Source organism: Ovis aries, chromosome 22 (genome assembly GCF_016772045.2).
Source record: "Ovis aries strain OAR_USU_Benz2616 breed Rambouillet chromosome 22, ARS-UI_Ramb_v3.0, whole genome shotgun sequence".
NCBI classification, from domain to species: Eukaryota; Metazoa; Chordata; class Mammalia; order Artiodactyla; family Bovidae; genus Ovis; species Ovis aries.
The window spans coordinates 35,451,909-35,464,989 of NC_056075.1; the positions used below are offsets into that span (position 1 = coordinate 35,451,909).

Sequence of the window (13,081 nt, forward strand, 5' to 3'; positions counted from 1 at the left end):
TGGAGCCCCCAAACATAAAGTCTGACACTGTTTCCACTGTTTGCCCATCTATTTCCCCTGAAGTGATGGGACCAGATGCCAGGGATCTTCGTTTTCTGAATGTTGAGTTTTAAGCCAACTTTTTCACTCTCCTCTTTGACTTTCATCAAGAGGCTCTTTAGTTCCTCTTCACTTTCTGTCATAAGGGTGGTGTCATCTGCATGTCTGAGGTTATTGATATTTCTCCCGGCAATCTTGATTCTAGCTTGTGCTTCTTCCAGCGCAGTGTTTCTCATGATGTACTCTGCATAGAAGTTAAATAAGCAGGGTGACAATATACAGCCTTGACGTACTCCTTTTCCTTTTTGGAACCAGTCTGTTGTTCCATGTCTAGTTCTAACCGTTACTTCCTGACCTGCATATCAGTTTCTCAAGAGGCAGGTCAGGCATCTCTTTCAGAATTTTCCACAGTTTCTTGTGATCCACACAGTCAAAGGCTTTGGCATAGTCAATAAAGCAGAAATAAATGTTTTTCTTGAACTCTCTTGCTTTTTCCATGCTCCAACGGATGTTGGCAATTTGATCTCTGGTTCCTCTGCCTTTTCTAAAACCATAAGATATTCTCACTTTAGCAGGTTTAATGACTTTTATTTGGTAATGATTCCAATTGAGGTCTCTTGAAGCCATGAGAGTAACTGACCTCCTTCTCTGAGAGCAAGAGTAGATAGCAACATGGTTTTTGTGAATAAAATTTCAGGGATGTCCGTAGTGTAAATCAAGGAATCTGGAATGTAGTCTACCTTCGTTGACCCCATAGTGTGTCAAGAAGGATGAAAGGAAGCCAAGAAAATAAAGTGTTCAGAAGGAAAAGAATGGATGGTTGGTATTGTCAATTGAGAAGTAAAAGTCATTTGATAGAGAAAAAGACTAGTTTCTTTAATTTTTAAAAAGTGAGGAAAGTAGTCACTAAAATGTTGCATACTACAGAAACATTATCAATACCAACAGTTTTATTAGTATAAAAATTAGATACAAATTTAATAAGATACTAAATAAGACGAGGTTATTAGAAGATTGACATAGCAGTGGCTATGTGGACCACTTGCTCAATCAACTAGAGAAAGCTTCAGGATTAATAAAATAGGGTTATTGCTTTTTATTTTTTAGGAGATGTGGGACTTGAGCACTTCTGAAAAATTGAATTTAGATGAATAAATGAGTTTATAAATATTTGGGAAAAAGACAATTATGTAAAAACCAGAAAGGCACCTCGGTGGTTGATCCTGGGGAATATGTAAAACAACTGGTTGTGAGATAGTGTGCAAGCTCAGCGTTCCTAACAGGTGGGGAGGAAAGAGTTTGAGGCTTGCACGGCTCATTTTGAATTTTTGCTCTCTCACTTAGACTCTGTATGACTGTAAGCAGCTTGCTTTGAACTTCTCTGAGCATTGGATTGGTCTTTTCTAAAATGAGAATAGTATATCCTATCTGGAAATGTTCTTAGAACAGTGTGGCATACCTAGCACTTATCTGGAATGTGTTCCTACTCTGTATCGGTGCTGGAGTTGTGTCTGTCATCATCATTGAAAGCTATTCTAAGATCTCTAAGTGAGGCAAGGAGGAAAAAATACACTTAAGGAGAAAAAATATATGTAAGGATTTGACAAGAGAAGAAAGTGTCAACATTTACACTGCTCATGAGTGAATCAATTGATGAATACAGCAATTATCATTTAGGAGTGAAGACCAGTTTTTTTTTTTTTTGTAATGACCAGTGCCCAGTGAATTTGTAGTGGCCCTATTCCACTCACTTCTGGGTCTTTTGATAGCATGATCTTTGACCACAGAGCAAAGGAAGAGAAAAGATACAGTAATGTATGGCTGGGGTTGATTAATCATATTCACATACATCTTTTATTTTGAGATTTATCAGTCTCAAAGTACTGCTAAAAATGTGTATTCACCATTATCATTGTCTGTGGCATATTATACTTTATACGTATTGACCACATGTATATACATTGCAACTGAATTATCTCTTAATTTACACATTGGCATATATAGGGATTCTCAACTTCAGTACAACTGATGGTTTGGATTGAATAATTCTTTGTCACTGGGGGTAGTCCTGTGCTTTTCAGGATACTTAGTAGCATCCTGGCCATACTCACTAGAGTCTAGTTGTACTTCTCTCCCACTGTGATAATCAGACATGTATTTTGTTGTTCAGTTGGTAAGTCATGTCCAACTCTTTGCGATCCCGTGGACTACAGCACGTGAGGCTCCATGTCCCTCACCACCTCCTGGAGTTTGCTCAAACTCGTGTCCATTGAGTCGGTGATGCCATCCAACCATCTCATCCTCTGCTGTCCCCTTATCATCCTGCCTTCAATCTTTTCTAGTAGCAAGGTCTTTTCCAGTGAGTCAGTTCTTCACATCAGGTGGCCAAAAAATTGGAGCTTCAGCTTCAGCATCAGTCCTTTCAGTGAATATTCAGGACTGATTTCCTTTAGGATTGAGTGGTTTGATCTGGCTGTCAGAGTCCTCTCCAAAACTGCAGTTCAAAAGCAATACGTATCTAGACATTTTTATTTTTTATTTTATTTTTTTTTAAATTTTTATTTTTACTTTATTTTACTTTACAATACTGTATTGGTTTTGCCATACATTGACATGAATCCACCACGGGTGTACATGCGTTCCCAAACATGAACCCCCCTCCCACTTCCCTCCCCATAACATCTCTCTGGGTCATCTCCGTGCACCAGCCCCAAGCATGCTGTATCCTGCATCAGACATAGACTAGACGTTTTTAAATGTCCCAGGTCCAGGGCAGTGGCAGAGGGGAAAGGGCTACATCACCTTCAGTTCAAAACTATAGGAATATTCTCAGATATAAGATAGTTGCTGATAATTTAAGATGAATAAATGTGTGATCTTTAAATTTATAAAGTTGCCAGAATTTATGACTCGTAGCACTTCTAGATAGATTTATTGCTGTGTAAAACCAACAGAATTTTAAAGTTACATTCCTTCTGACAGAGAAAATCTGAGAGATAGACTATACTATATCTCAAGGAGTATAAATAATTTTTTCTACCTGTATACTTTGATTTTACTTGAGAATGTTTTAAAAATTTCTAATGTACCCTTTTTTCTTGAATATTTACCAAGGCAAAGTGATTACTTAAATATATTTTAAAACATTCTACAAATTCTTTTATTATTTCATGATATAGTACAAGTGTTTAAAGCAAAATTTATTTTGTGTTTTATTTTCTAGTTGTTTTTTATCTTTGTTATTGGTGGCTGCCGTGGTATGGAAGATCAAGCAAACATGTTGGGCTTCTCGGCGGAGAGAGGTAATAGTAATATTTACTTAATGTTTCGTTTAAAGATTCAGACAAACATATGGATCTCTAGTGCTTAATTGACATGCTCCTTTCAAATAGAGTTTTTCAAATCAATTTCATTTATTAAGATTGAACAAGTCAATCTAGCATTGTTTAAGCTTTCGAGCAAAATTTGCCACTTTCGGTTTAAATGCATATCTGTAGAAGCATTGTTGAGTTGAAAGCAGTTTTTTTAAAATAGTGTTAGAATTTATAGTGAATACAAATATTAGTTTTATTGATTAAATAACCTTCAGTCACTTTAATTTAGGTAATTATATTATAAAAAATAATTTATTTTTATAACTTCCAATTTAAAGGAATATTCTGGGCAATAAATATTAATTTTTTGGTTGGTATCTCATAGAAGTTTTTGATAATCAATTTTTTTCCATTTCATGGGTATCTGATAATCCAAGTATGTCTGTATTGCCCCTCAATATGATACATTACTATAGCAGAATTAATCGTGTATATGTTATAATCTTAAAATTGATAAAAAATATAATAGTCTTATGGAACAACAGCTTATGATATAAATATATTATACAAATATAGTTTCTTAACTTTGTGTATATTAGTTAATTGAAAAGAGCAAAGAAATAATATGAGGACCCCATGTGTACAGTAGATTTGTTGTTCTGTGCTTTATATAATGGAAAAGCAAGTTTCTGTTTTTATTAATATTATTTTAGTCTGTTACTATTAATATTAGTATTATTAGCATTCTATTTGCTGTTGCATTGCCCAGTATATTTTTATATGTTTAATTTTGTGCAGTGATGTATAGCAAAGATATAATTACTTACCTACTTATTTTCACATATTAAAAGGTTATATTTAAAAACAATCCAGAATATTCCAAACTATAGGATTAGTAAATAATATGAGTTCTTCTTAATTATTCTGTTTTCAAATATCCAGTGCCTACCTATGTTTGCAAACTTGAAACCACTTCCCTGCATATAATCCTAATTCCCTCCACCTCTCTGATTTTCTGCATATGGTCAGTGCAATGGCAGTGAGAATTTACTTGGTATGATGCTATGATAAAAAGTAATCCAATTTAAAAGGAGGTTTTAAAGTGTAAATGTATAAATATTTTGCAAAAAGAGTTCTGTGTAGGAATCAAAAGTCTTCTACACATGCTAGGCAATTTGTTAAGGTAAAAGTATAGATTCAGGAAGGCTAAAACAAATGAAAAACAAATGAAGCAGTTTGAAGACCTTCCATAATGGAAGAGAAAAAGGGACATTTTATGCCTCTATTCATTAAAATAGAGGTCAGGAGCAATCAGGGAGACTGGGTTCATACTTCATTATGATTAGCAATGTTTAAGTATCTCATTTCTACAGTTTATAAAATATAACTATATAAATATAGCATTATGGAAAGATCAGTGTACAACTCTGCCATTAACTAGCTGGGTGAGTGGTCTAATTGAATTTGCTTTCCTCTCAAGAGATTGTTTTGCACTACATAGCTTAATCTCAGTTAGAGTTTATAAGTTTATAAGCTATTAAATATTTGAGAAAAATGTTGAGAATTGTTCATTTAATTATGAAACTTTCACAATTTTCAAAATGACAAATTATTTTTGGTTAAGCTATGACCTCAGGATAGTAATGTTTACTGAATATTATTGGATGCTCCAGCAAACTGAAATTACTTTAATTTTCAAAATACAGATATATAAAGATTTTTAAAATTGTAAATAAAAAATATATTAATATATTTAATTTTTGACTGGCAGTCAAAATCTTTCAAATTATGCGTTGCACATTTGAGAATGAAGGAAAACTAGGAAGGGTGAACTTGGTTAGGGACCTCTGGACCTGTTCTGATCTGTGGTTCTAAATGTTATTGTATCTTCTTGATAATCTGCAATTTAATGTCCTTCTTTCCAAATCTTCTAGGTAATGTGTCTTTTTAGAGTATAATAATATTTGCATTTAATTTTCTACCTCTACGAAAATTTAAAAATCTGTCCTGTTGAAGGGTCATGTCATGTTGCAATATCATGTTAAGAAATATTATGAGGAATTTTATCATTTATAATTTTACTAAGTCTTTTAAATGTAAAATTCGAAATGTCTTAGAAACCATCATATGCTGATGTCCAAGGTGAAGATGACATTATTTTGATGACTACCAGACCTCTACTTAATTAGTAATTTTTGAATTATTAAAAGATTGTCATTTTGGTTTTAGAGACCCAAAGACTTTTAACTACACAGTGGTAACAAGTGTGGTAATTCCATTTATAGACTTTCTGTAAATGGAGGTTAAAATGTATTTTTTTCTGTCTTTATTCAGTCATACCTAATAGATTAACACTAACATTCAAAGACCTCAGTATTTTTTCTTTATATGGAGATGTTGCTTTCTCTAAAGCGTTAAGACTTCAGTTATTATAAACCGCAAAGGATCCCTGTGAACAGTAGAATGACAATTTATCTGCAACAGTAAATAAAGGTCATTTAAAAGATTCTTCCTTTTTAGTATTTCTATAATTTTGTTACAGAAATTGTGTTATTTGATTGTCTAAATATAAGGACTGTTTTAAAGTGAGTATCATCTTTGAATATTTTAAAAATATATTGTGTTAATTAAACAAGATATACTCCTGTTTTATTTTTAGCTATTTGAAAATTTGGGTCTCATAAACACACACATAGAATTTTGTGTTATAATTTTAATATCAGAAGCCCATTAATAATTTCCTGCCTTCAAATAAAATACCTCTTGGAATTCAGGGGCTCTTAAAAACACAAAAATGAAACTAGAAAGGACTTTAATTTTAATGTTACCTCTTCATATAAAAGCTCAAAACTCATTTCTGTGACAACTCTATTAAAAACAGGAAACTTTTGTGTGTATGTGTATGTGGGGGTGCTATGCTAATGAATGGATACAGTAAGTGGATATTGATCAGTGGAAATGCTATTATATATGAGAAGAATTAGTTCATTTTTATAGCTTATGCTTGTTACATAGGTCTTGAAAACCTTCATTTTCAGCAGCATATTTAATTTTAGATAGTCATTACATTACAAAAACATTTGTTAGAACCAAGTATATGTTAAAAGGAGACTTTTAAAATGGCATTGCTGTACTTAATAAGTTTCATGCTTAAACTGAAATTGGAGATTTTAATAGGTATAAAAAGGCACACACTCATTAAAATGTTATGATTACTCCTTGCAATAAAGAAATCTACTCTTATATTTGACTAACATAAGTGAAACTATTGTGCATATCTTAATAGTTAGAAGAAGTTAATTTTTTCAGTTGACACATTTATTCCCATTTATTTTGGGTGGTTTAACTGTATTATGCCTCCATTAAAATCTAACTGAAATATCTATGGAATAATAGATCCCATAAGCAAAGGTAAGGTTATGTTTAATCAACTTCATATTTCTAGTGGGTTTGTGTCTTTGAATGATTACCTGTCTATACCAGGAGCTTTTATTTCTTTAATTCTCTTTACTGTTCTTTAAAGGATAAAACATATTATTATAAATTATTATCACATTATTTGTTTATCTTTCATAGCATGATAATGCATCTCTAATGCTTGAAAATCAATAAGAACAATATTGGGGATAAGACAGTGTCCACTGAGTAACTGATCTTGTGTTCATGTTGCTCTATTTTCCTACACATTTCACAATCACACAGGATAGAGCCTAAATTAGAATTTAACATAATCTACCTGAAATTTGAGTTAGAGATAATAAACTAAAACTCATAAATAGAATCTAGTAGCTCTGAGTAACAAACTACTTTTCTTGAGGCAAGCACATTAATTATTTTCTCTATATCTGTTCATGGTCACAAAAAAATACCTAGAGAAGAATTAATATCATTGTTATACTTTACTAAAGACATGTCATGAGTAAATAATTTATGATAAAATCATCTCTGAGAGGGTAAATTTGCAGTAAATGTGTTCTCATCTAAATATTATTAATGCAATGAATCAATGTTTACAAAGTAAGTTGCTCTACCTCTTTGGAAATACACCAAATTTATTTAGAGAGAGGAGAGTGGACATAGAATGAAGAAAGTAATGAGAAAATATTATTTTGGGTGGAAAAGTTAAAATTAATTAGTTAGGTACTCTATAAAACTTCTTATAGAATTTCTTGGTACTTTAAGAATTTGCATTTTACTTTTAATAGTCAAAGATTCCAGTATCTAGATAAAGCTTTCCATGAAACATGTTCCTTTGTCCAAAAAGCAATAAGTTCTAAAATAGTTATTAAATAATGAGCTCATGTAATGTCTATCTATACAGTTAATGGCCTTAGTATTACCTTATATTTGGTTAACATTTACTCTGACACTATGATACAAATCAATCATTATTTGAGGTAACAGAAAGAAAGACCATTGCCTATTAATTATGGTTCTCTTGCCACTAAGACTATTTGTTTTATACTTCTTCAAAGGACTCTTAAATAATTAGTTAGATATAGATTTTATTATATATCATCGCAAAATAAATTGGTTAAGCTATTACCAAAACTTGTTCACATTCAGAGTTCTTTTTCATAAATCACTTTTTGACTTAAGAAAAAATGTTTTGTTTATTTCACATAATATTATTGACTAGAATAATCAAGTATGTGTCTGTACAAGCAATGACAACTATATCATAACTGCCATCTGGCCAGTATTGGTTGTATAGTTTCATTGATTGTAAGACACATCAGACTTGAGAGATATTAAAATGTGAAAACAATGTCTTAGAGTCAATAGAATATGGTCAGTTCAGTTCAGTCGCTCAGTCGTGTCCGACTCTTTGCGACCCCATGAATCGCAGCCCGCCAGGCCTCCCTGTCCATCACCAACTCCCGGAGTTCACTCAAACTCACGTCCATCAAGTCCGTGATGCCATCCAGCCATCTCATCCCCGGTTGTCCCCTTCTCCTCCTGCCCCCAATCCCTCCCAGCATCAGAGTCTCTTCCAGTGAGTCAACTCTTCGCATCAGGTGGCCAAAGTACTGGGCCTACTTTATAAAGTTTACAGTACTAAACAAGTTAATATGTGCTGAATACCTCACTGCCTATTACTTACCAGACTATAACAAAAGTTAGCTATGGTTGTTGATATGTAAAATAAAGAATGACTAGTGTTACATTATGCATTCATAGTAGTAACAGCAGCTCCTATATATCTAGGATTATTTTGCTCTTCCATGTCCACTTTGACACAGGGGTTCTCAGTCTAGCAGGTACTTTGGAATCACCTGTAGATCTTAAAAATATATTTATGTATCCTTGAGTGTCACTCCAGTACTCCACCACCACCTGATTCATAAATCAAAATTTCTTTGAGTCTCAGATTGATGTATCTATTTTTAAGCCCATAATTGATTATAATATGCACCATTAGCACTGAACTTCTCCTCTTAGAGAGAGAGAAAAACATTGAAGGGTTTTTCACAGAGGAGGTAAGTGATGTGAGTTAAAAGGATGTGCTTTTAAACTGATAGTGCCACTGCTGTGTTGAGACTAAATTATAGACAGACCCTTTAGACCCAGGGAGACTAGTAAGTAGGTTATTACCATACCTTGTGAGAGATGATGATGGCTCAGATCAAGAGGTGGCAGTGTATATGGCAAGAAGTGATTGGAGTATGAGTACTTCTTGAAGATAATAACTGGATTAGATGAATGGGGTGGTGTGAGAAAGAAATAAACCAAACATGACTTCAAAGGATTATAAAAACAAGTGTGACTTCAAGGTTTTTGTCTCAGCAACTGTAAAGATAAAGTTGCCATCAACTGAGATGGAGTTGATTGCAAGTAAAATTGGTTTGATGATATGAGTTCATTTCTTCATGTTAAGTTTGACAGTTCAATTTTACATGTTACATTGGATATATAATTAGACCAGTCAAGGAAGCTGAATTTGATTCTGGATAAGGAAATAGATCTGGACAGGAGAGACAAATTTGGAAATCTCAGAATATAGATATAGAGAGCAAATAAAATCATGAGACTGGATGATATCACCGAGAGAGGAGAGTTAAGCCCTGAGGCATACAAATATATTGTTATAAACTGACTGTGTTCACTCACAGATTCATATTTGAGGCTCTGAACCCCAACATGATGGTATTTGGAGGGTAGGTATTTGGAAGGTATTTAAATTTACGTGAGGTTGGTACAGTTGTGATGGGAATAGTGCCCTTATGAAAAAGAAAGAGACACAAGAGCATTATCTTTCTGCTAGTACACAGAAGTCTGTTATACCTTTCTAGCACCCTCTTCATGAAATAGATGAGTTAATCAAGAGAGAGATGAGCCACTCTTCCTACCAGCAACTCTGAAGCAGTAGAATAGAAATTTTGCCTAGGATGAGAGAAGGTTGTAAGAAGGGAGAGCTTAAAAGCGTCCCTTGAAGTGAACTGACTTTATTTGGAACAAATTATAGGTAAATTCAACCCTAAAGCTTCTCTTGAAAACAATGGAGATTGTGGTGGTAATCAATAGAGACTAATTTCTCCATGAGACCAACAAGCTAAATCATAAATCAGCTAGAAGTTTACTAGAAAAATCCAGGGCTATATAACATGACAAAGATCCCTCCTAGAGTTGTAAAAAACATCAAAGCACTGGTCTCAAATATTATCCCTGCGTGCATGCTCAGTCACTTCAGTCGTGTATGACTCTTTTCAACCATATGAACTGTAGCCCACAAGGCTCCTCTGTCCATGGGCTTCTCCAGGCAAGAATATTAGAGTGGGTTTCCATGCCCTCCTCCAGGGGATCTTCCCAACCCACGGATAGGACCCCTGGCTCCTGAACTGCAGGCTGATTCTTTACCCACTGAGCCACATGGGAAGCCATTTTCCCTGCAGTGGACCCCAAATTAAGTGGATCAGATTACAAAGCAGTTTAAGCCCTAGAGCATTATCAGAAGCAATAATCAGGCATTAATTCATGAGGCTCACAGCTGAGTATAATACCAAAGACAGCAGGTAGCTAAAAAGAAAGATCTAGAAAGAAGCAGTCAAAGGGAGCCCTGATCAAACCACTGTCATCTCAGGTGACTGCACAGGCCCAAAGCTCCAGTCTCTATGGAGCAAGGCCACAGGCTGCACTGCAGAGAAAACAGACTTCATTAAAATAGCTCAATAATGTTATTGCACAAACAAGCTTGTAAAAGCATCAAGTGTTGGGTATGTTGGGTGAGGGGCAGGAAAAGAATCACTATCCAGAGTTGCTGCAGTCTGTTCCCTAAAATGTCAGTGTTTTTCAAGAAAAAAGTATCAGCTGTGCAAAGAAAGATGGCTTTGCAGTGCATACAGGACAAATGGCAGGCAACAGAACCTGCTTCCGAGAGAACTCTGCAGTTAGATGTCACTGACAAAGACTTCAGAGCAGCCAATGTAAATATGCCCACAGAACTAAGGAAACAGTGATTAAAGAAGGACAGGAAAGGAGGATGGAAATACCTCATTGAATAGAGAATACCAATAACAAAACATAGTTAAATAAAAAAAAGAGAACCGAATGGAAAATCAGAATTGGAGAATACAGATTGGACCTAAGCAAAATTATAAGCTTTTTCTCTGAAAAGGAAACCATAAACAAAACAAATTAAAAAATATTCTACAGATTAGGGTGAAATACATGCAAATAATATGAACCACAAAGGCTTAATTTCCAAAATATATAAGTAGTCCATGCAGCTCAATAACAATAACAAATAAAACAGCCCAATCAGAGAATGAGCAGAAGACCTAAACAGACGTTTCTCCAAAGAAAACATAGAGGTGATCCAAAGACACATGAAAACATGTTCAACATCATTAATTATTAAGGAAATGAAAATCAAAACTACAATGAGGTACTACCTCATACCAATCAGAGTGGCCATCATTTTAAAAAATATATAGATGCAAATGCTGGAGAGGGTGTAGATAAAAGGAAACCCTCCTACACTGTGGATTGGAATGTAAATTGGTGTAACCACTATGGAGAACAGTATGGAAGTTCCTTAAAAATCTAAAAATAGAGCTACCATATGATCCAGCAGTCCCACTCCTCTGAATGTATCTGGAGAAAACTATAATTCGAAAATATACGCGCATCCCTCTGTTCATAGCAGCAATTTTTACAATAGTCAGACAACCTTAATGTCCATCAATAGATGAATGGTTATAGGCAATATGGTATACATACACAATGTAAAATTACTCAGCATAAAAAAGAATGAAGTAATGCCCTTTGCTTTCCTGGTGGCTCAGAGGATAAAGCATCTGCCTGCAATGCAGGAGGCCCGGGTTCGATCCCTGGGTTGGGAAGATCCCCTGGAGAAGGAAATGGCAACCTACTCCAGTATTCTTGCCTGGAGAATCCCATGGACAGAGGAGCCTGGTGGGCTACAGTCCACAGGGTCGCAAAGAGTTGGACACAGCTGAGCGACTAACACACACATAATGCCCTTTGCAGCAGCGTAGATGGACCTAGAGATTTTCATACTCAGTGAAGTAAGTCAGGGAAAGACAAATAACATATGATGTCACTTATATGTGGAATCCAAAATAGGACGCTAGTGAACTTCTTTATGAAACAGGAACAGACTCACAGACATAGAAAATAAACTTATAGTTGCCAGAGTGTTTGGGGGAGGGATAAATTAGGAATTTGAGATTCACAAATACAAGCTACTGCATATTAATATAGAATAGATAGACTACAAGATCTTACTGTATAACACAGGGAAGTACATTTAGTGTCCTACCATAAGCCATAATAGAAAAGAATATGAAGCAAAACAAGCAAAAATTCTTGAGAGGAATGAAAATGAAAACATGATATTCTGAAACTTATGGGACAAAGCGGAAGCAGTGCTCAGTGGAAAATATATAGCTGCACATGCAAATATTAAAAAGAAAAAAGAAATTGAATCAGTAGGTTAGCCTTCCACGTTAAGGAACTTAGAAAAGAAGAACAAACTAAATATAGAGGTAGCAGAAAATGAAGGAAATAGTAAAGACTAGAGGAAAAATTAATGAAATCAAGAACAGAAAATGAAATAGAGAATCAGTGAAGAGAAAATTGGTTCTTTGGAAGATCAACAAAATTGACAAAAAAGCTCACTAAGCAAGAATGAAAGAAGATTCAAATCACTAAAATTGGACATAAACAAGGCAAAATTATTACTGACCTTCTGGAAATAAAAAGACATCCAAAGGTATGTTCTGAACGTCTGTATGCCAACAAACTAGATAATTTAGCTGAAATGGAAAACTCCTAGAAATGCATAAACTGTCAAAACAAATTCAATGAAGACATATAAAATCTGAATCATGTAACAAACAGAAGGATTACATTAGTAAGTTAAAAATTTCTTAAAAATTTCACTAGATAGATCAATGTCGTGTCTGCAACCAGCACGTATAGTGCCCAGACCTTTCTTTCTAATACAGTTTTCAGATGAAAGGAACCAGGGTGTTTTCAAGAATTGGCCAGTTCTAAGACTGGGACAGGGAATATAAAAATTGAGTTTGGAGGTTTTTGTAGTGCCAAAATGCTAGGAATTGTTCAAACACACAAACACACATCCACATAAACACTACAATGATGTGAGTATGTCAAAGGAACAATAGAGCCACCAGCAACAATTCCTGTGATCATACAGGAACAATTTGAACAGTAATGTTTCATTATAACCAGGTATATAAAAT

General features: G+C 34.4%; 1 protein-coding gene across 1 annotated transcript in view; it reads left to right on the plus strand.

Annotated features, from left to right (window-relative positions):
- ATRNL1 (attractin like 1) overlaps positions 1-13,081 on the plus strand; it is an 802,972-nt gene that overhangs the window by 363,672 nt on the left and 426,219 nt on the right. Inside the window, exon 26 of the mRNA XM_012102986.5 lies at positions 3,263-3,341. Coding sequence (XP_011958376.3) covers positions 3,263-3,341 — 79 coding nt within the window. The remainder of the gene's footprint in view (positions 1-3,262; positions 3,342-13,081) is intronic.